This window comes from Xyrauchen texanus, chromosome 32, assembly GCF_025860055.1.
Source record: "Xyrauchen texanus isolate HMW12.3.18 chromosome 32, RBS_HiC_50CHRs, whole genome shotgun sequence".
NCBI lineage: Eukaryota > Metazoa > Chordata > Actinopteri > Cypriniformes > Catostomidae > Xyrauchen > Xyrauchen texanus.
The window spans coordinates 37,654,812-37,682,345 of record NC_068307.1 but is presented as its reverse complement, the minus strand read 5'-3'; the positions used below and the strand labels follow the sequence as shown (position 1 = coordinate 37,682,345).

The window sequence follows — 27,534 nt, the reverse complement described above, 5'->3', positions numbered from 1 at the left end:
CTGTTGGAGCAAACAAGAACACACAAATAATAACTGCTATGGTTTCCCAATTACCTCTATAGAGGTTTACCCCACTGTATTTTACTTTCACAAGTTTGCATGTCCAACTAGTCTTTGAAGTGGAAATGGTAAACAGATTGGTATGGGTAAAATATTTTGCTAGCTGTCCATAAAGGAGGGGTTTGAGCAGGAGGCACGACCCGAGCTCTGTATTTCCCCCCAAACAAGCAAGCCCTTTGTATGGCCAATAAACAAGTTGACAGGTTTTAGTTATACATGCACAGTATGCATATTGACAAGTGTAAACAGAAAGTTGGTTGTGCAAAGGCAAAAAAGAGAGAAATGTCTGTAGTCTTCACTGACCCTAAACAACACATGAGCAGAACAAAAGAGAAATCAAATTACCTAATTGGTTGGAGGAGGGAAGCACTGCAGCTGTAATACAGGAGCTAGGAGTGAAATAACCACTGCGACAGTGGAGTAGATGAGACTGAATAGATTAGGAGCTCCTGTGGGAGCAGAGGGAAAGCACTGTTGTGGCAGTGGAGTATTTGAGACAATAGTAACTTTGCTCCTGCGGGAGCAGAGCGGAAGCACTGCTGCAGTAGTAGAGTTGAGACAATAGTAAAGTTGCTCCTGTGGCAGCAGAGTGGAAGCATTACTGCTTCAGTGGAGTAGTTGAAACAACAGTAATGGTTCTCCTGTGGAGTTATAGTTAAAGTACTGCTGTGGCACTGGAGTAGTTGAGCCAAGATTTAGGTTGTTACTGTGGGAGCAGAGTGAAACTACTTGCTGTGACAGTAGAGTAGTTAAGACTGAATAGTAAAAGATGCTCCTGTGGTGGAAGGAAGGGGAAGCATTGTGACAGGGAAGTAGATGAGACAGATTAGTGAAGGTGCTCCTGTGGGAGAGGGGAGTGAAAGCACTGCTGCAGCAGTGGAGTAGTTAGGACAGTTGAAATGGTGCTTTGAAGGAGATTAATATAATCCATGCTGTTTTATGCAAATTAGTTACATAAAACTGCCATGAGTCTCCTGTGAGGGAAGCAATAGAGAATCTATGGCTACAACTGTGATAAAACAGTGCAGATCCACGGATCTGAAAAGGAAGTTGTAAAGGTCACAACACGCAAATGAAAGGTGGGTGGGATAAAGGAATTCAGCTGATATATCAAGTGTGGAAACACCTGTAGATGCACTTCAATAAAATGTGTCAGAAACTCAAACTGTGAGCACTTGAGTAAAATGGAAATAGTCCTGCAGACACACCTGTCAGGGAAGCAAAACGTTAGGACAAGTATTTTTGCAAAATATAAATAACTTGGAATTTATAATATTTAAAAATAATATGGCAGTAAAATTAGTACATTGTAAAAATGTAAAATTTTGCCAAGTTCTGTGTGTCGTATCATGCTGTATTTGGGCTAATTTTAGTCAGGAGCATCTGCTATAAGTAACCGTGTGTGTTTTCATATTCTGATGTGTTTTATGAAATAAGTAAAAATGCAATGAAAAGCCACATTTATTTATAGCTTTGTGTAAGTCATATAAAAAATCACCTTAACTCACAATAGTAGAAGGTAAAGTGTAACGAGGCTGTTCTAGGTGGGGATTGAACCCGGGTTTCTCACGTTCCAAGTCACTGTGTAAACAGGTTGAGCTAACTCCCAATAAATGAATCCAAGAGCAGAGGCAAAAGACAATCTTTACTGATAAAAGATCAACAAAACAAAGGAAGCCGGGCTTCCAAGAAACAGTGAAAAGAAAGATAGACACAAGGGTCCAATGAAATAAACATAGACTGTACACAGACTAGCTTGCAGCAGGTAACATAGGCTCAAGACTGAACAATAAAGCATGGCACAAACACACTTAAATAGGGCAATACACAGGTGTGATACATCAGGCATAATGAGTGGTGTGTTCAGCAGGAGTCAGGTGAGAGGCGGCACCTGCTGACCAGTAGAACAATAGCGGTCCAGTTAAGGGTTCCTTACAGGAGTCCCCCCTCTAAGAACGGCTCCTGACATTCACCTTGTGGAGTCTTTGGGTTCGGTGAAAATCCGTAATGAGTGTAGGGTCCAGAATGTCTCGAGCATGCACCCATGAGCGCTCCTCTGGGCCGTAACCCTCCCAGTCGACCAAATACTGCAACTTTCCACGGACCTGACGGGAATCCACCAGCCTACGCACAGTGTGAGCTGGTTTTCCGTCGATGATGCGGGCAGCTGGGGTAGCTCTGCGAGCTGGGGACAGAGAAGAACAAACAACAGGCTTTAACCGAGAGACATGAAACGTTGGGTGAATTCTCATGGACCTGGGCAGATGTAGATGGTAAGCTACTGCATTTATCTTCCTGAGGATCTTAAAAGGACCAATATAACGTGGAGCCAGTTTGCAAGATTCTACCCGGAGAGGCAGATCTCTGGTTGCGAGCCACACCCTCTGACCCGGACGAAGCATAGGTCCCAGCCTCCGCCGCCGGTTCGCTTGCCTTTGTTGTTGTTGAGAGGCTTTCATTAAGGCTGCCCGGGCCTTCTTCCAAGTCCGTTGACAATGGGGAACGAGTTGAGCAGGAACACATACCTCTGGCTCCTGTCCAGGGAACAAAATACTTACAAAATACCATACTGGCACTCAAAATGGGACATGCCTAGGGAAGAATGGTAGGGAGTATTATGTGCAAACTCTGCCCAGACTAATCGAGAGCTCCAAGTCGTCTGATTGTCTGCTGCCAAACATCTCAAAGTTTTCTCTATCTCCTGATTCACCCTCTCTGTCTGCCCATTCGATTGGGGGTGAAAACCAGATGACAGACTGATGTCAGATCCAATGAGGCGGCCAAATGCCTTCCAGAACCGGGAGGTGAACTGAGAACCTCTATCGGAGACGATATCCTGGGGGAAGCCGTGAATCCTGAACACATGCTGCATTAGGAGCTCTGCAGTCTGGCTGGCTGTGGGAAGTTTGGGTAAAGGTAGGAGGTGACAGGCCTTGGAAAATCTATCCACCACCACAAGAATGACTGTATTACCTTGGGATCTGGGCAGACCTGTGACATAGTCCAGAGATATGTGCGACCAAGTATGCTTAGGGATAGGTAGAGGATGAAGTAGTCATTGAGGGTGGGTTCTGGGCTCCTTGTTCTGGGCACACACAGTGCAAGCGGCAACAAAGCCCCGGACGTCTCTTTGCAACTTTGGCCACCAAAACCTCCTCTGGATGAGCCTGCAAGTTCTAGTAGCCCCAGGGTGACTGGAGGGGAGGGAGGCATGTGCCCACTGCAACACATCAGAACGTAGTCGGTTAGGTACAAAAATACGTCCAGGTGGACCATTACCTGGATCCGCCTGCTGCCATTGGGCCTTCTTAATGGCAGCCTCAATGCCCCACTGCTACTATTCTAGAGGTGGGTAGGATGGGCTCTGGTCTGGTCTCCTCTTCTGGGTGGTCAAACTGCCTCGAAAGTGCATCTGGTTTTGAATTCTTGGAACCTGGGCAGTAAGAAAGAACAAAGTCAAACCGATTAAAAAACAGAGCCCAGCGTGCTTGGCAGGAACTCAGTCTCTTGGCCTCCTGAATGTAGGTAAGGTTTCTGTGGTCTGTCCAGATGAGGAATGGATGTTTGGCCCCTTCCAACCAATGCCTCCACTTCTCCAATGCCACCTTAACAGCCAACAGCTCTCGGTTTCCAATATCGTAATTCTTCTCTGCTGCAGTTAGTCGACGGGACAGATAAGCACATGGGTGAAGCTTGTTGTCAACCCTGGCTTTTCGGGACAAGACTGCCCCTACCCCAACATCAGAAGCGTCAACCTCCACCACAAAGGGCAACTCTGAGTCTGGAATGGTTAAGATAGGGGCAGACATAAAGAGTCTTTTGAGCTTGTTAAAAGCTTGATTGGCCTTCTCAGTCCACAAGAATGGTCGGGCAGACTTCTTGGTGAGTGCGGACAGAGGTTCTGCAACAGAGCTGAAGCTTCTTGTAAACCTCCTATAAAAGTTGGCGAAGCCAAGAAAACGTTGTACCTGCTTCACAGAGTTAGGCTGAGGCCATTCCTGCACTGCACGCACCTTGTCAGGATCCATCTGGAGGATGCCCTTGGAAACGATGAAGCCGAGAAATGGAGTTGAAGACACGTGAAATTCGCTCTTCTCCAGCTTGACGAAGAGACTGTGTTTAAGTAACTGGGACAGGACCTGTCGAACATGTTGAACGTGTTCTTGGTAGTTGCATGAGAAAATGAGGATATCTTCGAGGTTGACAAAAACGAAATTGTTCAACATCTCCCGCAAGACATCATTAATCAATGCCTGGAAGACGGCTGGGGCATTGACCAGGCCAAAGGGCATAACTCTGTACTCATAGTGGCCTGTCGGGGTGTTGAAAGCCGTCTTCCACTCATCCCCCTCTTGAATCCTGACCAGGTGGTAGGAATTTCGGAGATCTAATTTAGTGAATATGGTGGCACCTTGCAGGATCTCAAAAGCAGATGTCATCAGGGGCAGGGGGTAACGATTCTTAATGGTGATGCGGTTAAGACCCCTGTAGTCGATGCAAGGCCTGAGGTCACCATCCTTCTTCTCAACAAAGAAAAACCCAGCTCCAGCAGGTGAAGTCGAAGTACGAATAAAACCACTATCCAAAGCTTCCTTGAGGTACCTCTCCATAGCAGCCCTCTCCGGGGCAGAGAGAGAGTAAAGCCTACCTCGTGGTGGAGATGCTCCAGGAACCAAGTCTATGACACAGTCATATGGTCTGTGTGGAGGAAGGGATGTGGCTCGGGACTTGCTGAAGACTTCCTTGAGATCAGCATACTCTGGAGGAACTCTAGAAAGTTCAGGGGGAATCATTGGAGGCCTAATACTCTGGGTCTTCGAAATGGGAAGATGAAGTGCATCTGTGGCCTGGGGAACTTGATACGGCTCAAAATGAAAGGCTGGGCACTTCCCGGTGGCAGAATTGAACTGAGAAAAAGGTAGCCCTTGAGTGGTATACATGTCTGGATTGAGGTTGGCAGGCCTCCTGGAGAATGTCGACAATGGTCCTGGATATACCTCCAGTATCTCAGTAGAACGGCAAAAGGAAAGAGCAGAAACACAACAGTTAGTTCCCCAACCTTTAACTACACCTCTTGACCAGTCAATATTTGGGTTGTGACAAGTTAGCCATGGAAATCCAAGAACTAAGGGGATTTCTGGTGACTGGATGAGAAAAAACTGTATTAGTTCCTTGTGACCCCCAATTTCAAACTGAATAAGCAAAGTGCAATGACTAACCTGTCCCGACCCCAGAGGCCTGCCGTCAAGAGCTGTGATGGTTAGAGGTTGCTGTAGGGGCACAGATGGAATGCCCAAAGACTAGCTTGCAGCAGGTAACATAGGCTCAAGACTGAACAATAAAGCATGGCACAAACACACTTAAATAGGGCAATACACAGGTGTGATACATCAGGCATAATGAGTGGTGTGTTCAGCAGGAGTCAGGTGAGAGGCGCCACCTGCTGACCAGTAGAACAATAGCGGTCCAGTTAAGGGTTCCTTACATAAAGTTCACCCAAAAATGAAAATTCTCTTATCATTTACTCACCCTCATGTCATCCCAGATGTGTTTGACTTTTTTTCTTCTGCTGAACACAAATGAAGATTTTTAGAAGAATATCTCAGCTCTTTAGGTCCTTACAATGAAAGTTAATGGTGGCCAGACCTTTGAAGCTCCAATAATCACATATAGGAAACATAAAATGTATCCAAATGACTCCAGTGGTTAAACCTCAGAGGTTCTACCTCAGAGCATCCATAAAATTAATGCAGCAAAGATAATAATAATAATAATAATTAATAATTCCATACATTTATATAGCGCTTTTCTAGGCACTCAAAGCGCTTTACATAGTATAGGGGGAATCTCCTCAACCACCACCAGTGTGCAGCATCCACCTGGATGATGCGACGGCAGCCATAGTGCACCAGAATGCCCACCACACATTAGCTATTGGCAGAGAGGAGATGGTAGAGTGATGTAGCCAATTCAGGGATGGAGATTATTAGGAGGCCATGATAGATAGGTGCCAATGGGGGGAATTTGGCAAGGACACCGGGGTTACACCCCTACTCTTTACGAGAATTGCCCTGGGATTTTTAATGACCACAGAGAGTCAGGACCTCGGTTTAACGTCCCATCCGAAAGATGAACAGATATTTGTAATGAAAAATGTAAGGTACTGCAGATTATCTTAGTCTTTCAAATGTTGGTAAAACAAGCCCTGATTATTTGAATACATATCTGTGAACAGAGCATGGAACACAACATGACCTGCAGAGACCAGCCCACCCTAGTGTCTCAGCCATACTACAGAGTGGACCTCTTCAACAGACAGATGAGTGGCGTACTGCTCACCTCGCTTCTGGTTACCAGCATCGAGAACAAAACAATAGCTCATATAGGCACATCAGATGGGAGGCTACTGCAGGTAGGGCATATAAATCATAAAGAAAAAGACATTAACTAGCTTTTCCAGTTTTATTAATTTCTATATCAACTGAAAGTACAATACTGAATGTGTTATATGTTGTGGAGTTTAACTTCAGTTCTTCTAAAATTACAGCTTGTCCTGAGAAGGTCCAGCCCTATAGTCTTTGCCAATTACTCACTTGTTGAGAACCAGAAGGTGTCGTCCACCGCAGCGGTCCTCCCCCTAGAACATCTACTGTTTGTGGTGGGAGATAAGGTACATTTAAAAAAGAAAATAAATAATTTTTCTTTAAGCAGACACAGAAATGCTTGAAAAATATCTCATGTTCAGAATTGTATACTACCATACTACTTTTTGGGGGGTAAATGTTGTGACGCTGCTAATTTAGAGGGGTCATGAAATGCTCTTTGCACCAAAATAGTCACAATTTAGTAATATATGATAATTTTCTACCATGTCTCTGGCCCTCTGTCTGAAACGCTCGGTTTTGTATTAAGCGCAGCCTTAAAACTTCAACATAAACAACTACTGTTATGATTGGTTAACAGAATGCAGCCCCTCGAAATCAGCCATATTTGAAACTCAATCGGAAGAGAATGAACGAGCCCCTCAACATTATAAAACTAAATTTCAGGGTTTAAACATAATGCACATCCAACACATTGCATCCGAATATATTAAACTGTAAATCTCAACTGCAACTGTTAACACTCATCACTATAAACTATCAAATAATCATGATATTTGAAATATTCATGAATTAAATGGTTTACTTACTGTTTTTCATCAGGTCCAAGTGTTTTTAACTGCCCAATTCTTCAATAATAGTTGCTTTGCAAAACTTGAATTGTATTGTGACTGATTCACAAGTAATCCACGCTGACATGAGCCAAAAGACAAATACATTCCATGCTGAAATATGATGATGACACATCTATATGGCCATTCATTGCTTTTGGCTGGATAACTTTAGTAGCTTTAAAAACTATTATTATCATGCCATAAAGACCTGCAATCTATGTAGTATTGTTACATTTAATTACTCTTTTCAATTTCTGAAAGTTTACTTGAATACTTGAAACTGCTGTTAGAAACTTTAAGGAATTATTTCTTAATTAGTTTCTTTTTTTATTACTATTTACTTTTCACAAATAATTATTTGGAAACTTGAAACACTGTTTATCAAATTCAAAAACGAGGTTATTATTATTTTTAGTACTGAGAATCATCAAATTTCACTGGTCTTATTATAATGGCATAAGGAAAAAAGTAGATCTCATGCCATAGAAGTGTGAGGACCCCTGATTTAGCCCTATATTAACTGTGTTTATATTCATAACTAACAGATGATTCAGGTTCCTCAAAGAGGCCCCGGCTGTCATCACTTTTTGACATGTACCATGTGTCTGACCATGCCCAAATTCATGGGTTGTGGCTGGTGCTCTGGCCAGTGTACCTGGGCATCTGAGTGCAGGGCCCACTGGGGAAATGAGTCATGCCCGCCTAGCGTCACAGAGGTGAGATGTGACCAAATGTAATTAAACAGAGCCTTTATGTTTGATATTACAAACCAAGGGCATACTTGAATATTGTATCATGTATAAATGTTGTGATTATATTTACTATATTTGTGAGCAAGGTAGAATAATGTCCAAGTATATCTAACTGCAGACCATACCTTGAATTTGTTGTCATCATTGACTCTTTTATGCTTACAATCTGCAAAAAGACAGCAACACTTGAAATAAATGTTAGATCAAAATTTAAGTGCATTTTTAACCCTTCAAGAAATGTTTATATTTTCCAATCTGGATCATAGTCTGGAAAATATTTGAACTAGTTGTTTATAGGAACATTGGTTTATTTGGCCAACATCCTATTTGTGTTCATTTAAGATCAGCATATTATTTGCAAATTACTGTTCTGTGTAGTTTTTCCCCAAGACAGCGCCCCCTGATGGTCAGACTGAGATGACTCTTTGCGGATGGGAGTTCCAGTCGCCCCTGCGACCCGCTATAACGACCAGAACCCATGAAGTGAAGCTGGGTGAGACCACCTGTGTGGTCCAGCCTCACAAAAGCAACAGCACCCAGTTAGTATTGTTGAATCCCTGTTCTTACAGATAAGACACAGCTGTTAAAGTTGCTTTGTTAAAGCTAAAATGTGTAATATGTGTAACACCAAACAGAATTGCAAAAACAATCACTTTTAGCTCACTAATTTCTGGAGTGAGAACCAGTGTTACACTTTTAAGTGAAATCAACCTACAAACGTCTTAATAAAAGTTGACTGAATGTTAAGCTGGAAAACGGAAAATTATAACATTAACAAAATTACACACATCAGCTTTATCATAATACTGAAAGGTGCATTCAGTAATTTTTTATGCATGTTGTCTTGGACTTAAACTGACACTAAGGGGCATAGATGCAGCATCATTCAAACTCAGTTATTTTTAGTTACTGATGCATTGCAGAAATTCACTATTTACAGTCAGCCATGATTATTTTAATTCATGAGTGAAAGTGTCTAACAGGGTGGTTAATAACTGAGATTAAGTAGTATTTGGATGGTCATGTGATCTTAACATGGCAGCACCCATGAGGGGACCCTCTCCATGTAAAATCAAACCGCATTTATAAAGCTATGTTATATTGATGTTATATTGAATAACTTGTTGAAGTTACAATATGTATTAGAGCTGTAGTCTAGTGGGCTGTGCTCATGACATGTGGTGCTGATGCATTGCTGGTGACCCAAGTTTGAGTCCTGATTCTCCCTCTCATTTTCTGTCACCTCTCTTCATTCCCTATCCAGCCAAAAGGTCATCAAAAAAATAAAAAAATACTATGTTACTTTTTGCTCTCTAGTGGCTGAAGCATAAAACTGCAAGTTACTTGCAGAGGAATATTTAATGCGAGTTGTGATTAAACACTGCTCTTCTGGAGGATGAATCTAATGGTTTGAGCAAGGACTCAGAAGATTACCTGCAGAGCGGAGCCATGACGAGCTATTTTCATGTTGAAATTATGTTATTTAAAAAAAAAAAATGTATAACCAATATATTACTTTGAGGAAGATAAACAACACTCATAATTATATGTTAATATGATTATTAAAGCATTTTATCCATTACAAAATACACAATGTTTGTATTGTACTACACATATCATATTAACCCTTATTATTTTCCACTTTCAATGAGTTAATTTTTTAACCAACATCAGTCCTGATCATAACTACCAAATGTTCATAAATTTTCAGGATTTTAACCCTTTAAATGTCAGTTTATGTCAATGGTTATCAACATTGATTTTTATGCATTATTATTTTTTGTGCACTCAGATTATAATTTTTTTTTTTAAACTCAAGAACTTAAGAGGACAAAAATGTCAGCATAAAAAAACTGCCATAAAAATACTATATATTAATATTATTTTCAACCTTCACTGACTTAAATTTTCAGTCCTGTTCAAAACTACCAAATATTCATTAATTTTCAGGATTTTAACCCTTTAAATGCCAGTTTTTTACATAATGCCACTGATGTTTTTCACTCTAACACACACACACACACACACACACACACACACAGTTGTGTTTCCATGTTTTATGGGGACTTTCCATAGACATAATGGTTTTTATACTGTACAAACTTTATATTCTATCCCCTAAACCTAACCCTACCCCTAAACCTAACCCTCACAGAAAACTTTCTGCATTTTTACATTTTCAAAAAACATAACTTAGTATGATTTATAAGCTGTTTTCCTCATGGGGACCGACAAAATGTCCCCACAAGGTCAAAAATTTCGGGTTTTACTATCCTTATGGGGACATTTGGTCCCCACAAAGTGATAAATACACGCTCACACACACACACACACACACACACACACACACACACACACACACACACACACATACACGCTCACACATACACACACACACACACACACACACACACACACACACACACACACACACACACACACACACACACACACACACACACACACACACACACACACACACACACACACACACACACACACACATTTTTCAATACACACATACAAAACACACTCTGACATCCATACCAACACACCCACTCAATGTTAGCTGCATCATTTATTCAACTGGCCAGCAGTGCTCTATAATACAGAAACTGAAAATAAGAAAATAGCATATATATGCTCCTTAGGATGAACATGAGAAAAATGGCACCATATGGTTGAAAATATAATGAAGCCAGGGCTTCAAATGAAAGCATTATATCATATATTTCATGATTTTATGCTTTAATGGCACTAGGATCAAATATTGCAGTTTTAATGCGCTTCAACTGGGACTTTTTTGTCCAGATGGTCCTGAGTGTAACTATTTTGTGTACACAGTGTATTATAGATATATTATAGGAAATGAGGTTGAAATATCAAAATTCTCCCAAAAATAAACACCTTAGGCAAAGTTTATGCCATTGGCTTTAACACAGCCAAAATGATCGAAAAACAAAAATGTCCCGAAGATCACACAGGTTAAGAGGTGAAACTCGTGAAATGGCTGCTATGAGTCCAATTGAAGGCACTTTATTATTATATTACAATCTACAGCCTAACTGGACAATGCAAGTGAACCGTCATACTACAATAGTAGGTCTATGTACTGCAAACAATAAAAGACTGTAATATAAAAATGCAAAATGAGGATTTAAAAATGAAAGAAATACTTTATTAAACATGACAATAATATGCAGGAATATGCTATATAAAAATTACAATAATACATTTTTAACCCTTTATTTAGAAGTAAAGTTACAACAGAGAGATGGTTACATTATAGACAACTTTAGATGAGTATAAATTCATGGGGAACCACCTTGTACCTATTGTGGCTTTTTAGATCTGTTTAAACATCTGCTAAAAGGATAAAATAGTAAGTTCCATACATGGAGTTATTGCTTCTGAAAATACTTTATTTGCTTACACTGCTTGCAACATTTAGACCATTAGGTCTTCCTCAGGCATAAAATAAAAAAAGAGAAATAATAGCCTAAGATATGATGAAGGATGTATGCCTGTGATTTTGCGCTGAATCTGTCGCAACAGCTCAAATTCCCTCAAAATAAAAATATTTTTTGTAGGCTTACTGCAGTAAATCAGGGTAAGACAAGGACATGGTTTTGAACATTAATTTTTATGTACTCACTATGCACTCACCTTTGTTAATTGTAACCAAAAAAATCTGACAAAGTGCAGCTTTAAGTACGACTTTTTTAATGAGAATTTTTATTTTTTTACATGAAAACAAAAGACTTGATTTTATATATTTTAGTTGACATAAGCATTCATAATTCTCACAAAGATAAATGCCACCAGATTTTGTATGCTAATGCATTTTATATTCCTATTATTTTCTTCCCAGCCTAGTGTGCAAGATCCGCTCTGGGGTGTCAGAACCACTTTTTAAACCTGTGAACATCACGGCCAAAGTGCATGAAGGCCGAGTAGAAGGCAGTTACTATATTGAAGGAAGCGCAGAGATGCCTGGATTCACCTTTGTGGTAATCAATACATTCGTTATATAAGCAAAGCATAGTTAAATGTATAGTTCATCCAAAAATTTAAATTATCTTATCATTTACTCACCCTCATGTCATCCAATATGTGTGACTTTTTTTCTTCAGCAGAACATAAATTAAGATTTTTAGAAGAACATCTAAGCTCTGTAGGTCCTTACAATGCAAATTAATGGCGATCAGACCTTTGTAGTGCCACAAATCACATAAAGGAAACAAAAAAGTTATCCATATGACTCCAGTGGTTAAATCCATATCATCAGAAGTGATTTAATAGAGAGGGTGAGAAACAGATGAAAATGTACATTTTTTTTTTTTTTTGCACTTATCTCAACTTTCACTTTTACATCTAAAAGCCACATGTGGTGCCTGTTTAGTTTCACTTTCACATCTGAAAGTGAAATTGGAAATTCAAAGTAAAAAATTACTCAAATATTGATCTGTTTCTCACCAACATCTATCATATAGAATGAGGCAGAGTAATTAATTAGATTGGTGAACTATCCCTTTAAAATCCTCTTTTGAAAATCCTTAAAGGATCAGCAGCTTACTTGACCGAAAGAGCTGATAAACATTCACTGACCTTTTCCAGAATGTCTGGCCAGCTTATTTACTTATCAACACTGTGTATCTGTTCAGGTTCCAAACATCACTGAAGTTCAGCCTGATTATGGGCCTGTTAATGGGGGAACCCTAATCACCATCACAGGCCCTTACCTTGACTCTGGAAAGAACAGGAAGGTTACTCTTGATGGAGAAATGTGTCCCATCCAAAGGTGTGTAATGGTGTGTTACGATTTTATATTGTAATGGAACAGGTTCCTTTAGAGTGAATGTTGTTCTCTCTCTACAGTGTATCTGTGGTCAGAGGAAATCTGTCCTCTATCATTTGTCTCTCTCAGCTTGTAACGGAGGTAAAAGATGTGGTACTCCGTGTTTATATTGATAAGTCCCGTGTCGCCACCACTAAAGTGTTCCGTTACAAGATGACACCTGAGGTTCTTGCCGTGCTGCCGGATTGCAGCTTTGACAGGTATAGATGCAAAGAGTCACTGTAGTTACTCCACAATGGATTCTAAAATGATATAGAATGTCTAATATTAATTTTTTTGCTAAATTGCAGTGGGTCAAGAATCGTCATTGAAGGCAGGAATCTGGACTCGGTCTACAGAACTGTTATTTATTTTAAACCCAAAGAAAACCACCTAAAACCTGTTGTAACTGTATGAAGTGTAAAACTTTGGTCCCTTTATAGATATCTTACAAATGATTAATCATTTCGCTTGCAGTGTTGATTCATTACCCTATTTCTTTTAAAGCTACAATATTAAGTTATATGCCGTTTTTCAAATTTTCCTTGTTTAAAGGGATAATTCACCCATAAATGCAAAGCCATCATTTACTTACCCTCATTTTGTTCCAAACCTGTAAAAGTTAATGTCTTCTGTTAAACACAAACAGATATGATTGGCAGACTGTTAGGAACTGACAGTCTTAGACACCATTCACTTTCACTGTATGGAAAAAAATCATTCTGCCTAATATGTCTTTTTGTGTTCCACAGAAGTAATTTGTGTTTGGAACAACATGAGGTTGAATAAATTATGACAGATTTGTCATTTTTGGGTAAACTATCCCTTTATGATTATGTACTGTGTATAAATTTGGGTGATTTTTACTCTTTATCTGTAATGACCACAACAATTCATAATTTCCCCTAAGCTTTTACCTCTTAATTAAAGATATTCTGTTTAAGACACATGTGCAGTGCATGTCAGAATTTATTATTGTATATTTTGAGCGTGTGGATTGCAACTTCAAAGCATTAGTCATTCACTTTTTTTCATGTTTCTTATTGGTATTTTCTGCAGGAGTGCAGGGGTAAAGCCAATCCCACCCGAATGGAATGCCTCACCCCCATTTTCCATCGAGATGAGACTGAAGAGGGCGAGCTCTCATTTGATATGGATGGAGTGCTTGGCCTGTGGAAACAAGACTTCTCTTACCACCCCTACGGCAGGCCCATCCCGTTTGAGACTGAGGGTCACATACTAAGACTTTATCCTGGGTTTGATGAAGTGTCCTTGCATGTATGTGGATCGATCGCTTTATCTATCTATCTATCTATCTATCTATCTATCTATCTATCTATCTATCTATCTATCTATCTATCTATCTATCTATCTATCTATCTATCTATCTATCTATCTATCTGTCTGTCTATCATCTATCTGCCACCCACCCATCCATGTGTCTATCTATCTATCTATCTTTTTCTTTCACAGCACCAGAAGCTGAACCTTGTGAGTTCTTGCATGTCAATCACAATGACGGTTGGAGATGTTGACTGTGGTGCTACAGTTCTGGATAATGAAATCACCTGCAGGATTCCTAATAATCTCACCATACCCAGTGAGGGCTTACCTGTGAAGGTGAGAGTTGGAAGTATTAATGCATTAAATTATGTTTTAACCAAAGAAACTAATTTGATTAGGCAGTAAGATGCTCCCCTTAGTTGGACTATCTTGCAATAACACATTCTCACTCTAACATCAATGTTTTCCTTCACAGGTAACAGTTAACGGGTACACCCATAATGTTGGTACTGTAATCTTGGTCAGTAACCACTACATGGTGGGTATTGTGCTTGGCATACTGGCAGCTCTGGTGACTGGTGCGGTACTGGCCTTCATTGTCCTAAAACACCTGAGAAAGCAGAAAAAAGGTGAGCAGAAATATGTCAGTGCTTGTTAAGATGTTTCATGGGTTCTTTAAGGAAAATAAACAAAACTTTCAAACTAAAATTTTTGTCTCATTAAGCAATGTTTTCTTTTTAATCCCCAGATTCGCTGACAGAGAATCGCCTGTCTTATTTTTCCCACAGTCGTTCCCGTAACAATAGTGTGGAATTAAGCCCCTTCGGAGACTACAGACGTGGTGAGACAACAACATATATACATCAACAACAAATTATAATCTCATACAATCAATTATCAGTGTTTTATTATCAGTTTTTAAAGTTTTCACTGAAAGTGTAAAGTTTTTAGATTTGATAAATATCAGAAGGATCCAGTGTTGGAGTAACTTACTAAAAGTAGCTACGCTACTAACTTATGATAGTAGCTCAGTGTAGCAGGTTTGTTATCTGGGAAGAGGAGTAAGGAGGCAGCGGACTGTCAACGGGAGTATTTTTATTACATCTTCAGCATCGTTCACAAAACTTAAACAAAAAGGGCACACAGTGGACAAGTAGTCACACACACACAAAAAAAGTAAATGCTTCTGTTGCGCACACACACACAGGTACAGTCTCTCTCTGGTCACTCTCTCTGCCACTTAGTCAGAACCTTTTTATGTCTCCCTCCACAAGAAACTGGTGTTAGAGATAATGATAACCCAGATGACGAGCCTTACTGCTCTCTCTCTCTCTCCCCCACAGACAGATTCACTACCATGCCCCCATCACCACACTAATTTCACAATAGTGTAACTTTTCGAGGAACGAAAAGAGTAGCACTGTAGCGTCAAAGCTACATTTGTAACATTACTGCACAGGCAGCAATGGAGCTAAGGGAGTGATCAAATATGCTCACCTAAAATTTTCTCTGTCTCTCAAATGTAGCACTGGACAATCCAAATAATTTAAGGTAGTCAGTTTGTTTGGATGGTTCATGAAAACAACCTAATTAACATAAATGGTTCACTAATTCACGCAAGCCCCTGCACAGCCTTAGAGGGACTCTGTTTACCACTTAAAGTTATGAGTAGCTTGCAGCTTAGGAAGCTACAGTTTCAAAGTAGCTTTCCCAACATAATATTATTAACCCTTCCATTTTTTTCTTTGTCCCTTTTAGAACTACCCCTCACAACTATTACTACACCCAGCGCGGCTGTGGCGTTTCCTCGCCTGGTCTATAACGGTGCCCTGGACACAACCCTGACCCCACTTATGCCCCCAGAGAAGATTACCATCACCAGCTTTCGCCCAGAGCTCCTGGAAGAGGTGAAGGATGTGCTGATCCCAGCCTCCATGCTGAAGGTCCACCACCACCAAATCATTGGAAAGGGTATGTTTATTATGAAAAAGCATGGCAGGCAAAGGGAGTTACACCATATGCTGAAAACAGATTTTATACACATTTTCATTTTGGTCACATCTAAGGTTTTAACGGGGATGTACAAGTTTCTTTTCTTGTAAAAGTAATTAGAAATAGTAGAAGATCATATTTTGGACATGCTTGCTGGTTTGAACATGAAGATGATTGTCAATATCAATAAAGTGTACTTTTTTCTTTAGGCCACTTTGGCACAGTTTACCATGGTTACCTCACTGATCACAACAACAGAGAAATCCATTGTGCAGTAAAGTCTCTTAACAGTAAGTAACACCTCAATAGAAAAAGTCACTGAAAATCAGCTCTGCCAACTCGTGTAGTTTAAGCTGTTAAACTATATGCTTCTTTCTTGGGATGATATACTTTTAACTTTGGGTAGGTTATCTTGTAAACAGGAAATAATATCAGAATGTACTAGCACCTAAAAAAACATCTTAAAAACTTGGTTAGCACATTTTGTTAGGCAGGTTATTTGATGTAATTCAGAGTTTTTGTCCTAACCAACCATGTCCTGGGAAAGCGAAAGTTTGTTCTATTGAGTGACAGGACATTCTGTCAATAACTTTGTATCCATTTCCACTTTGTCAGGATGAACAGCCACACCCACTGTGTAATCTCATTGGTCCAAAATCCCATTCCTCATAACTGTACATTAAACATCAAATATGTTCTGATTGGCTGCGATTATATGGCGTTGCGCAGCTTTATGGCCAGTGACTAGAAAATTAATACTGAAAACTTAACAAATGTTCTGCAGAACATAACAAAAATATGTTTTTGCTTATTTTAATAAGGCAAGTTGCTCATTTTGAGCTTGTTTCTTTTGTGAACTCTGAGAAAACAGCAACTGATATCACCCGCCCTTGGCACAGATTATTTTCATTTTAAAAAGAAAGTTATTAACCATTTTTTTATTTTGTTTTAACCAGTTAACATTTGAAAACAAGGCTGTGGAATGCTGGAGTCGGTTACTGCTTAGAATGAAAATAAATTGAAAACGTTTAGTTTTTTCAGTGTGCACAGACAAATTGCTAGTCACTGGAATCTTATCGCATCGTGTCTCAGTTTTACCCTAAAATGGCAAGTGTATTGCAAAAATGCAATGTCACTAATAATTTAACAACAATATTTTATGCAAAATTATTTTTCATTTCAAAACATTTGAAATATTGCTTCAGAATGCTAAAAGATCCTGTCAGTTGTCTTGCTTTAATAATGAAGGGCGCCGTTTGGCCGTGCCTTCAAAAGGGACATAAGGTGACAAATCTAAACTATGTGGTTAACACATCCTTAGACATAGGTCCGTTTTTTAAGAGACCACTCCATCTCTTAATGTATATTTACTGATATAAATTCATGCATGAGACCTGTATTTTCTCTTAATGTCATTTTGTCTCTGTCTGATAGGAATAACAGATGTGGAGGAAGTAGAGCAGTTTTTGAAAGAGGGAATTCTGATGAAGGGTTTTCATCACAGTAACGTTCTCTCTTTGCTGGGTATCTTGCTTCCCGAAGAGGGGCTCCCTCTGGTGGTCTTACCCTACATGAAACATGGAGACCTCCGTCACTTCATACGCTGTGAGAAGAGGGTCAGTTGCGAGAATGTCAAATCTAGCACATCTTAAATATGTGGCATTCTTTGCTTTCTATCTGTCTTGCACAGAAATTTTACATTCAGATATGAATTTCATTAACTCTGAACCTGGAAAATCACTATTGCACAACCTCCAGCAGTGCAATTCGTGTTGCCAAAGACTAAATTTGAATGACCCAAAATCACAGTCTTATGTACATGCATTGTCCTGTATCTTACCACAGAATCCCACGGTTAAGGATTTGATAGGCTTCGGGCTCCAAGTTGCTAAAGGAATGGAATATCTGGCACAAAAGAAGTTTGTACATAGAGATCTGGCAGCACGCAACTGCATGTGAGTTTTTTGCATGCTGTCTTCACACAAAGCTAATCCAGTATTAGCAATGATTTGAACAAATTTACAGATTCTGGATGCAGGCTTGAATTAATATGAATGAAATAACCTTGCTAAAAAGACCAGCATTGCTGGTCACCAGCTTATTTTGTGTTTTGTGTGCTGGTCTCCCAGCATGTGATGCTGGTGTGCTGGTATTCGCACAAGGCTTTTAAACTGATTTAACGAGCTTCATCAGAAAGTCCATGCTGGACAACCAACTTCACCAGGTTGGATGCTGATGAAAACGTTTGGTTACGTATGTAACCTCCGTTCCCCGAGGGAGGGAACAACACATTGTGTCGGAGAAGCGACACTAGGGGTCTCTCTTGAGCGCCGATATCCACCTCTGATCTATGAAAAAAGGCCCATGAGAGTTGGCAGCCGGTATTTGCATGTCCCGCCCCCGGACATACGGGTATTTAAGCGGCGCAAATACGGGAGTTCATTCAGGATTTTTCTGAGGAGCCGGAAATGGTCCGGCCACAACAGTGGTTTGGTTCAGCGACATGGCGGAGGAAAGACACAATGTGTCGTTCCCTCCCTCGGGGAACGGAGGTTACATACGTAACCAAACATTCCCCTTCTGTCGCTCTCTCCACGTTGTGTCGGAGAAGCGACACTAGGGGACCCATTCCAATCTTGCCATGCGCTGAACCGTGTACGTGAACCGCCGATACAGAGGTGGGCAGGGATTTCATCCAGTGCCGCGCATCATCTGTACCTGGCTACACGTACCCTTCCCCAATGCCTCATAAGAACATCGGAATCCTTCTAGTTACCCTGGAAGGGGAACAAGGCGATGTTTGCCAACATGGAAACGGGCCAGCCTGGCTGGGCCTCTTTTCTCTCTATGTTTCTCGCGAAGGTGTTGGGTGTTGCCCAACCCGCGGCTCTACAAATGTCTGCTAGGGAGGTGCCCTTGGCCAGTGCCCACGAGGACGCAACACCCCTTGTTGAGTGAGCTCGGTCCCGCAAGGGTAGGGGCACGGCCTGGGTGTGATAAGCCAGTGTGATGGCGTCGACAACCCAGTGGGCGAGTCTCTGTTTGGAGACGGCATTCCCTTTCTGCCGTCCCCCAAAGCAGACAAAGAGCTGCTCGGAGCGTCTGGTGCTCTGTGTGCGGTCCAGGTAAATGCACAGGGCGCGCACTGGACATAGCAACGAAAGGGCTGGGTCTGCCTTCTCCTGGGGCAGCGCTTGCAGGTTCACTACCTGATCTCGGAAGGGTGTGGTAGGAACCTTGGGCACATAGCCCGGTCGTGGTCTTAGGATCACAGACGTATCTGCCGGACCGAACTCCAGGCAAGTGTCGCTGACAGAGAACGCTTGCAGGTCCCCGACCCTCTTGATAGAGGCGAGCGCGATCAGCAGGGCCGTCTTAAGAGAGAGGGCCCTGAGTCCAATTGATTCAAACGGCTCGAAGGGAGGTCTCTGGAGTCCTGCCAAGACTACCGAGAGATCCCAGGAGGGAACTAGGCCTGAGGGATTCAACCTCCGGGTGCCTCTCAGGAACCTGAGGATCAGGTAGTGCTTACCCAAAGACTTGCCGTCTACAGGATCGTGGTGGGCGGCAATGGCGGCAACATACACCTTGAGGGTGGACGGGGACAGCCTCCTGTCCAGCCTCTCCTGTAGGAACAGGAGCACTGACTTGATCGCGCATCTCTGCGGGTCTTCAGTTCGGGAAGAACACCAATCTGCGAACAAGCGCCACTTTAGGGCATAAAGGTGCCTGGTAGAGGGGGCTCTGGCTTGGTTGATTGTATTCATAGCGATCGCCGGTAAGCCGGCTAGCTCTTCCGCATCCCGTCCAGGGACCAGATGTGGAGGTTCCAGAGGTCTGGGCGCGGGTGCCAGAGCGTGCCCCGTCCCTGAGAGAGGAGGTCCTTTCTCAGGGGAATTCGCCAGGGAGGAGCTGTCGCGAGAAGTCTGAGTTCCGAGAACCAAGTCCGAGTGGGCCAGTAGGGGGCCACTAACGTGACTTGCTCCTCGTCCTCCCTGACCTTGCACAGCACCGGTGCAAGAAGGCTCACTGGGGGAAATGCGTACTTGCGCAGCCCCGAGGGCCAGCTGTGTGCGAGCGCGTCTGTCCCGAGGGGAGCCTCTGTTAGGGCATACCAGAGCGGGCAGTGGGAGGTTTCCTGGGAGGCAAACAGGTCTACCTGGGCCTTGCCAAACCGTTCCCAAATCAGCTGGACCGACTGGGGGTGAAGCCTCCACTCCCCGCCGGGCAGGCGTTGTCTTGATAGCGCGTCCGCTACGACGTTGAGCTTGCCGGGGATGTGAGACTTGAGTCGCTGCTGGCTCCATAGGAGGAGACGGCGGGCGATTTGTGACATGTGGCGGGAACATACGCCGCCTTGGCAATTTATGTACGCCACCACCGTGGTGCTGTCCGATCTCACGAGGACATGTTTGTCCCGAACTAACTGGAGGAACTTCCTGAGAGCAAGAAGGATGGTCAGCAACTCCAGGCAATTGATGTGCCAACGCAGCGGTGCCCTTTTCTAACGGCCCGCTGCTGCGTGCCCGCTGCACACGGCACCCCACCCGGACCGGGAGGTGTCGGTTGTGACCAGAACGTGTCGGGACACCTGCTGCAGGGGCACTCCTGCCCGTAAAAAGCAGAGGTCTGTCCAGGGTCGGAGTGTTTTGAGGCAGGCGGGGGTGATCCTTACCCGATGCGTGCCGTGGTGCCATGCTTGTCTCGGGACTCGAGTCTGGAGCCAGTGCTGGAGTGGTCTCATATGCATCAACCCCAGCGCGCGACCGCCGCGGAGGACGCCATATGCCCCAGGAGCCTCTGGAAAAGTTTTAGAGGGACCACTGTGCCTGGCTTGAAGGAAGCGAGGCAGTCCAGCACCGACTGAGCACGCTCACTCGTGAGACGTGCTGTCATTGAGACTGAGTCTAACTCCAACCCGAGAAAACAGATGCTCTGAACCGGAGTGAGCTTGCTCTTTTCCCAGTTGACCTGAAGCCCCAAGTGGCTGAGGTGCCGGAGCACCTGGTCTCTGTGTGTGCATAGTAACTCTCGAGAGTGTGCTAGGATGAGCCAGTCGTCGAGGTAGTTGATAATGCGGATGCCGGCTACTCGTAGCGGGGAAAGGGACACCTCTGTGACCTTCGTGAAGAGACAGAGACAGGCCAAAGGGGAGGACTTTGTACTGAAACGCCTGGCCGTCGAACGCGAACCGTAAGAAGGGTCGGTGTCGTGGCAGAATTGAGACGTGGAAGTACGCGTCCTTCAGGTCTACCGCTGCGAACCAATCTAGATGCTGAACACCAGCCAGAATATTTCTGTGCGTGAGCATTTTGAACGGGAGTTTTAACAAGGCCCGATTGAAAACTCGCAGGTCCAGGATTGGTCGTAAGCCACCGCCTTTCTTGGGTACAATGAAGTAAGGGCTGTAGAAACCCTTCCTCATTTCGGTTGGAGAGACGGGCTCTACCGTGCCCTTGGCTAAGAGGGTCGCGATTTCCGTGCGCAGGGAACTGGCATGCTCACCGTGTACTGCGGAAAAGCAGACGCCCCTGAAGGGGGGCGGGAGCCGGGCAAACTGAATTGCGTAACCGAGTCGAATGGTCCGGTGCAGCCAGCGTGATGCGTTGGGAAGTGAAAGCCACGCTTCCCAGCTCTGCGCTAGGGGCACCAAAGGGACGAGTATTTTGAACATACCCGGCGGGGCCTCGCAGCGGGGCGGAACAGGTAATGCAGCGTCGGGCGGCTTCGTTGCGGCCTGAGGCTGAGGTGCTGAGAATAGACTCAAAGCACTTACCTTGCTCCGCGCGCTCGGCAGGGGGCGGGTTCGTGACTGAGGAGGAGGTCTGATGTTGGCGTCCTCTGGACTCGTCTGAACCGGCCGGCCGGGGGACAGTCGTGGGCAGGCGGAAGGCGGGATCGCCGCGTCCGGTGTACCGGAACTGTCGTAATCTGAAAGCATATTGCCGTGAGAACGGCATTTGCGGGCCAGGTGACCCAGAGGCAGAGGAAATAGCTCTTTTATTGAGAATGTGGGTACCACAGCCCCCGTCAGGGGGTGTGGCAAATGAAAAAACAAAGGATTCTCCACCCGGCCCTCCACCGGGGGACGGAGCGGTCTTACCACCTCCGGAGCTAACGTCTTCGGCTCTGGGTCGACTGTCTCAGGAACGCTTGGGAGCCTTCAGGGTCCTAGAGGGGGTTCGTGAGACAGGGGGTGTACGCCGCCTGCGGGGTGCTCGACGCTGGGGCTGAGAGCTGGGCCCGGGTTGGGGCGGAGCAGGAGCTGGTTTCTTCGCCGCAGGGGGACTCCCTCGGCGAGCAGATGGGGCAGGGCCCGTAGCGGCAGGTGTGCGGCGGGGCATGATGTGAGAGATGGCCTCCGTCTGCTTCTTCACCGCAGAGAACTGTTGGGCGAAGTCCTCGACGGTGTCGCCGAAAAGGCCAATCTGGGAGACAGGTGCGTCCAGGAAGCGGTTCTTGTCAGCCTCACACATCTCGACCAGATTGAGCCAGAGATGGCGTTCCTGGACCACTAGGGTGGCCATCGCCTGTCCGAGTGCCTGCGCTGTGGCCTTCGTCGCTCTCAGGGCGAGGTCGGTCACTGAGCGCAGTTCCTGCAGCACATCAGGATCAGGTCCACCCCCGTGCATGCTTCTGAGTGCTTTGGCCTGGTGGACTTGCAGGAGGGCCATCACATGCAGGGCGGAGGCAGCACGTCCAGCCGCACTGTAGGCCTTCGCGTTGAGCGATGATGTTGTCCTACAGGGCTTGGATGGGAGTACGGGGCGGCCACGCCAGGAGGTAGGGCTACCGGGGCATAGATGGTACGCAACTGCCCTATCGACCTGGGGAATCGCCCCGTATCCGTGGCGCTCTCCGCCGTCGAGGGTGGTGAGAGTGGAGCGGGCACCTAGACGAGCGGAGAGCGGGGCTCTCCACGTAGACGTCAGCTCGTCATGCACCTCCGGGAAAAACGGGACCGGGGGGATGCGAGGCCGCGAACGGCACGCTGCCCCCAGGAACCAGTCATCCAACCGTGAAGGCTGTGGGGAGGATGGACTTTTTTTGGGTTCCAATCCAACCCCATGCTCACGGCGGCCCGGGAAAGCATGTCAGACATCTGAGCATCGGCCTCAGCCTGGGCCTGCTGGCCTGAAGGCGGCAGTCCAGGGGAGTCCTCGGCATCAGACATCACACTCTCCGATGCAGCGGTGAGCTCATCTGCTTCGGGCTCGGGAGGATAGACAGCCAGGCCGTGAGGCGAGCCGCTATCGCCGCGAGCATGGACGGAGACCAGCGAGCGTGTCGGGGAACGGGAGGTTCGCGGGGGGATACCCGGCGAAACTGCACCCGCTGCCGCCCCCAAATCGCCCCCAGCGCCAACAGCATCGTCCTCAGTCCCGTGGGAAGAAGGAGCAATGCGGGGTGCAGCTGGGGTGTCAACAGAAAGCAAGCCGCGACCGCAACGTGGTCATGGTCATGTTCTCGCAGTGAGAACATGAACCATCCACAAATGCCGCCTCGGTGTGATCGCGGCCCAAACACACGAGAAAGCACCTGTGGCCATCTGAAGCAGAGAGGCTTCTACCGCATCCAGGAACAACACAGGGGCGGAAGGGCATCTTGAAAAAAGACGCGTCCTGAAAAGGACGTTCAACGCCGCTGTGTTTTGCTCTTTTTGAGAAATTACTCTTTTAATAGAAATTTGCTCTTTTAAATACACAATGTGTGTGTGTGTGTCTGCGCTGTCAAAGCGCTCAGGGGCAACAATGCACGCCGTGCAATGTGAAGGAGAAAGCCGCTGTTGTGCGCCGTCAAGAACCAACAGCATGCAGATCGTCAGAGGAAACAGGAACGTTAGTGGTGTGTAACTCGCAGCAAACTGCAGACAGACCATCGGCTCCGAAGAAATTTTCTGAATGAACTCCCGTATTTGCGCCGCTTAAATACCCGTATGTCCGGGGGCGGGACATGCAAATACCGGCTGCCAACTCTCATTGGCCTTTTTTCATAGATCAGAGGTGGATATCGGCGCTCAAGAGAGACCCCTAGTGTCGCTTCTCCGACACAACGTGGAGAGAGCGACAGAAGGGGAAGTGTGGCTATTTTGGTCAAACAGCTAGACCTGCACCAAACCAGAATGAACCATCTTAGACAAGCATGGACATTGCATGCTGGTTAGGGTGGTCTTTATTTTTAAGCAGGGTTAACTTTGAAGTCAGATTGAACAGCTCCAATTTTTGTCAATTAATATGGATTAATGTTCTGTAAATATGCTAGCTCAAATATGTTCAAAATAAGGGTATGTTCTTTTTAAATGTGTTACTGAATGAACAAATATTTCTCAGGCTTGATGAATCATACACAGTAAAGGTGGCAGACTTTGGTATGGCTCGAGATGTCCTAGAAAAGGAGTACTACAGCGTCCAGGATCACAGGAAAGCCAAATTACCTGTCAAATGGATGGCCATTGAGAGCCTACAGACTCAGAAGTTCACAACCAAGTCAGATGTGGTGAGACAAAACTAAAACATAGTTTAGTTCTAATCAGTGGATGAGAATTAGAATTCTTCTTGAATTTCTGAGCTTTTTCTTCTCAACTCTCTTCTCTCTCTCTCTCTTTATGCCTTTACTGTAGTGGTCTTTTGGGGTTTTAATGTGGGAGATGCTCACACGAGGAGCCAGCCCCTACCCTGAAGTTGACCCTTATGACATCACACATTACCTCTTAAAGGGACGGCGGCTGCCACAACCACAATTTTGTCCAGATCCATTGTAAGTTTCAAAGAAAATTTTCTCCTTTTTCATTTAAAAATGCTTAGTGTAAGGTAAAGAAACACAATATCTATTTACATTACAACTTCATTTTTTCACTCAGCTAAAGGTTCACCCCAAAATGAAAATAAGTTGTGTTTTTCCACCATTTGAGGTTCAGAGGGTTTAGAGCTTACTCAGTATTCAGAGCTGTGGAAAAAATCAACCAAAAGGTTATTGTGAATGTCCCTTCAGTTTCCCAACACCTCAAGCACTAAACAAAGTTAATCATCATTCACTCTCAAAGGGAGCAACTCAATGAACAGACAGTGGGAACAAACACTGTCAAAACAGACTTGATGTTTTCTGAGTGACACTGAGTGATACGTACAAGCCACATAAAATCACTTTGCAAAAATGTAGGTATAGTATCGTGTTTCTATAAGACAAGGTTGAACGGATTAGTCAGAAAATTCCACACTAACAAAAAGTACCATCTAATAACATCATTGTACTGTGGTACCGCTATAGTGCTTTGTGGTTAAAGCAAAGTAATTACCAATTTTTTTAAAAATAAATATAATTCTAAAAATAAAAGAATTGGTTAGTGATTGAGGATGTACTAACAGGATGTGGAAACATGACCAGTGACAAGGTTCAACCATGGAAATTGTTAAAGTGTGTGTGAGTGTGATGTTCTATGCAAATGTGTGGTAAAACACATTGACTCAGAGGTCTTTCAAGTTCACTTTTAAGTAAAAAAAAAATCTGCATGACTTGTTATGCAAGGTTATTGCATGATTTCATTCATTTAGAAATAACACATTTAAAGACATTGTTTATTAAACACATTTAAATAAAATGTAGATACTTAATTACAGTTAATCAATTTGTACTTTCCAGGCTGATAGATTAGTTAACCTCACCTCGGTATCTGCAGGTATGCCATTATGTTACAATGTTGGGACCCCGATCCAGAAAGGAGACCAACCTTTTCCACATTAGTTTCTGCTGTGATGAGTATTTTGTCAAGCCTGGAGGGGGAGCATTACATCAGCCTGAAGGTCACCTATGTCAATCTGGACCAGCCACGCCCCTATCCTGCCCAAACAGACTCTGCCGATGAATACGATTCATCAGATGCTGATGCACGCTCAGTCTCTAGCTGAATGGCTCACTGGTTTGGTACTCACAAGAAAGGGAACTCTGGCCTTGCTGACAAGAGTGTGGCTATGTTTGGAATTTCAATCTACCATAATATTTTAACAGTATGAAGTATGTATACTGTTCACAGTATGCAGATTCTTCTATATGCATGGAAAACCCAGAAGAACTACTACATTTGTCAAAATATGCAGTTTACACCACACTGAACGGGATACTGTATCTCGCAATGGTAATGATATCGACTTGACATTCCATTTCCTGTGTGATGTATAAACTGAAACCACCGTGATTTTAACATTTCCTTTTAGACTCCATTATTTCATCCGACAGCCATAAGTTAAGAGGCAAAAGCATTTATTTCTTAAGGTGATAACTGGACAACAACATGCCGTGTGGGTAGGTCAAGTGACAACAGCATGGCATACTACCGTTTGAAACATTTAACTTTGCATAATGCATACTGATTTGCATACTAGTTTCTTTAGTAGGCAGTGTACAGTATATACTGGGCAGAATGCAGTAAGCAGTACACTAGTATTCTGTTCCAAATATAGTCCAATATGTGTCGGGATGATGATCAAGGAACATGTTGTTAAACTGGTAAAACATCAAAACCCTAGAGCACTGTTTGACCAATACATGGCTGAGTCACCATCTAGCATTGTGTGTGCTGTATTTTCCAACACAACTACAGCCAAATAATGATGTTTTGACTGTAAAGTTGCAAATAAGGTAATGGTGCATGTCACTGCTAAAAGGCAACAGTGACTGCACAGAAAGTGTTAACATGCATTTATGTATCACACTGAAGCACTGTCCTCCCCAGGATATATTTGAGTTATAGCGGATGTATATTTAATTTATGGTAAGATTACTTATTACTTTTTTCTGTAATTACATATACAGTCTATATATCTTGGTCTGCACTTTAATTTGAAAGTACATTTGAATCAATTACCCTTTATTTGGCTTGTAATTATATCAGATGCTTCTTGCAAAGATACTTGGAATGAGCCAGCATTAAAAAAAGAGTTGAACTAAATGTAATGCATCATTTGCAGGTTTTGCTTCAGTAATGCAGGCTGTTGAAATAAGTGAGATTTTGACAATGGCATTGAAGTTTGACGCACATCTCAGAATAAAGCCCAGTTTCAAGATAAGAGTGTTTTTGTGTGTGCTTAATAATCATGGGTTATTCTTATGTTTTTAGAACATTAAGAAATGTAGCATTGTGACCTTTTCTTATAACAAATTAGAAATGTTATAACAAGTGAAGCACATTTTACCCCACATTCTCAACTGTAATGCATATATATATATATGAGAGAGAGAGAGAGAGAGAGAGAGAGAGAGAGAGAGAGAGATTTAATAGAGCTATTCAACTCAATTTGTAGAAGACCCTGGAAGGCTAATTTGTCATGGTTTTGCTTTGGAATGGTGTCCTATAGGTTTTATTATGTTTTTTTATTATTATTATTATTTATGAGTAA

The 27,534-nt window shown here is 43.5% G+C and overlaps 1 protein-coding gene across 1 annotated transcript in view; it reads left to right on the top strand.

The window, feature by feature from the left end:
- Window positions 1-27,325, top strand: part of mst1rb (macrophage stimulating 1 receptor b) — a 51,771-nt gene extending 24,446 nt beyond the window's left edge. Inside the window, exons 3-21 of the mRNA XM_052101310.1 lie at window positions 6,296-6,472; window positions 6,608-6,730; window positions 7,822-7,992; window positions 8,407-8,567; window positions 11,900-12,038; window positions 12,693-12,829; window positions 12,907-13,086; window positions 13,177-13,276; window positions 13,925-14,143; window positions 14,339-14,485; window positions 14,625-14,778; window positions 14,898-14,990; window positions 15,908-16,120; window positions 16,351-16,431; window positions 17,576-17,757; window positions 17,987-18,096; window positions 24,472-24,637; window positions 24,762-24,898; window positions 25,818-27,325. Of these exons, the coding sequence (XP_051957270.1) occupies window positions 6,296-6,472; window positions 6,608-6,730; window positions 7,822-7,992; window positions 8,407-8,567; window positions 11,900-12,038; window positions 12,693-12,829; window positions 12,907-13,086; window positions 13,177-13,276; window positions 13,925-14,143; window positions 14,339-14,485; window positions 14,625-14,778; window positions 14,898-14,990; window positions 15,908-16,120; window positions 16,351-16,431; window positions 17,576-17,757; window positions 17,987-18,096; window positions 24,472-24,637; window positions 24,762-24,898; window positions 25,818-26,046 (2,919 nt within the window). The 3' untranslated portion in view covers window positions 26,047-27,325. The remainder of the gene's footprint in view (window positions 1-6,295; window positions 6,473-6,607; window positions 6,731-7,821; window positions 7,993-8,406; window positions 8,568-11,899; window positions 12,039-12,692; window positions 12,830-12,906; window positions 13,087-13,176; window positions 13,277-13,924; window positions 14,144-14,338; window positions 14,486-14,624; window positions 14,779-14,897; window positions 14,991-15,907; window positions 16,121-16,350; window positions 16,432-17,575; window positions 17,758-17,986; window positions 18,097-24,471; window positions 24,638-24,761; window positions 24,899-25,817) is intronic.
- Window positions 27,326-27,534: the final 209 nt, after the last annotated feature.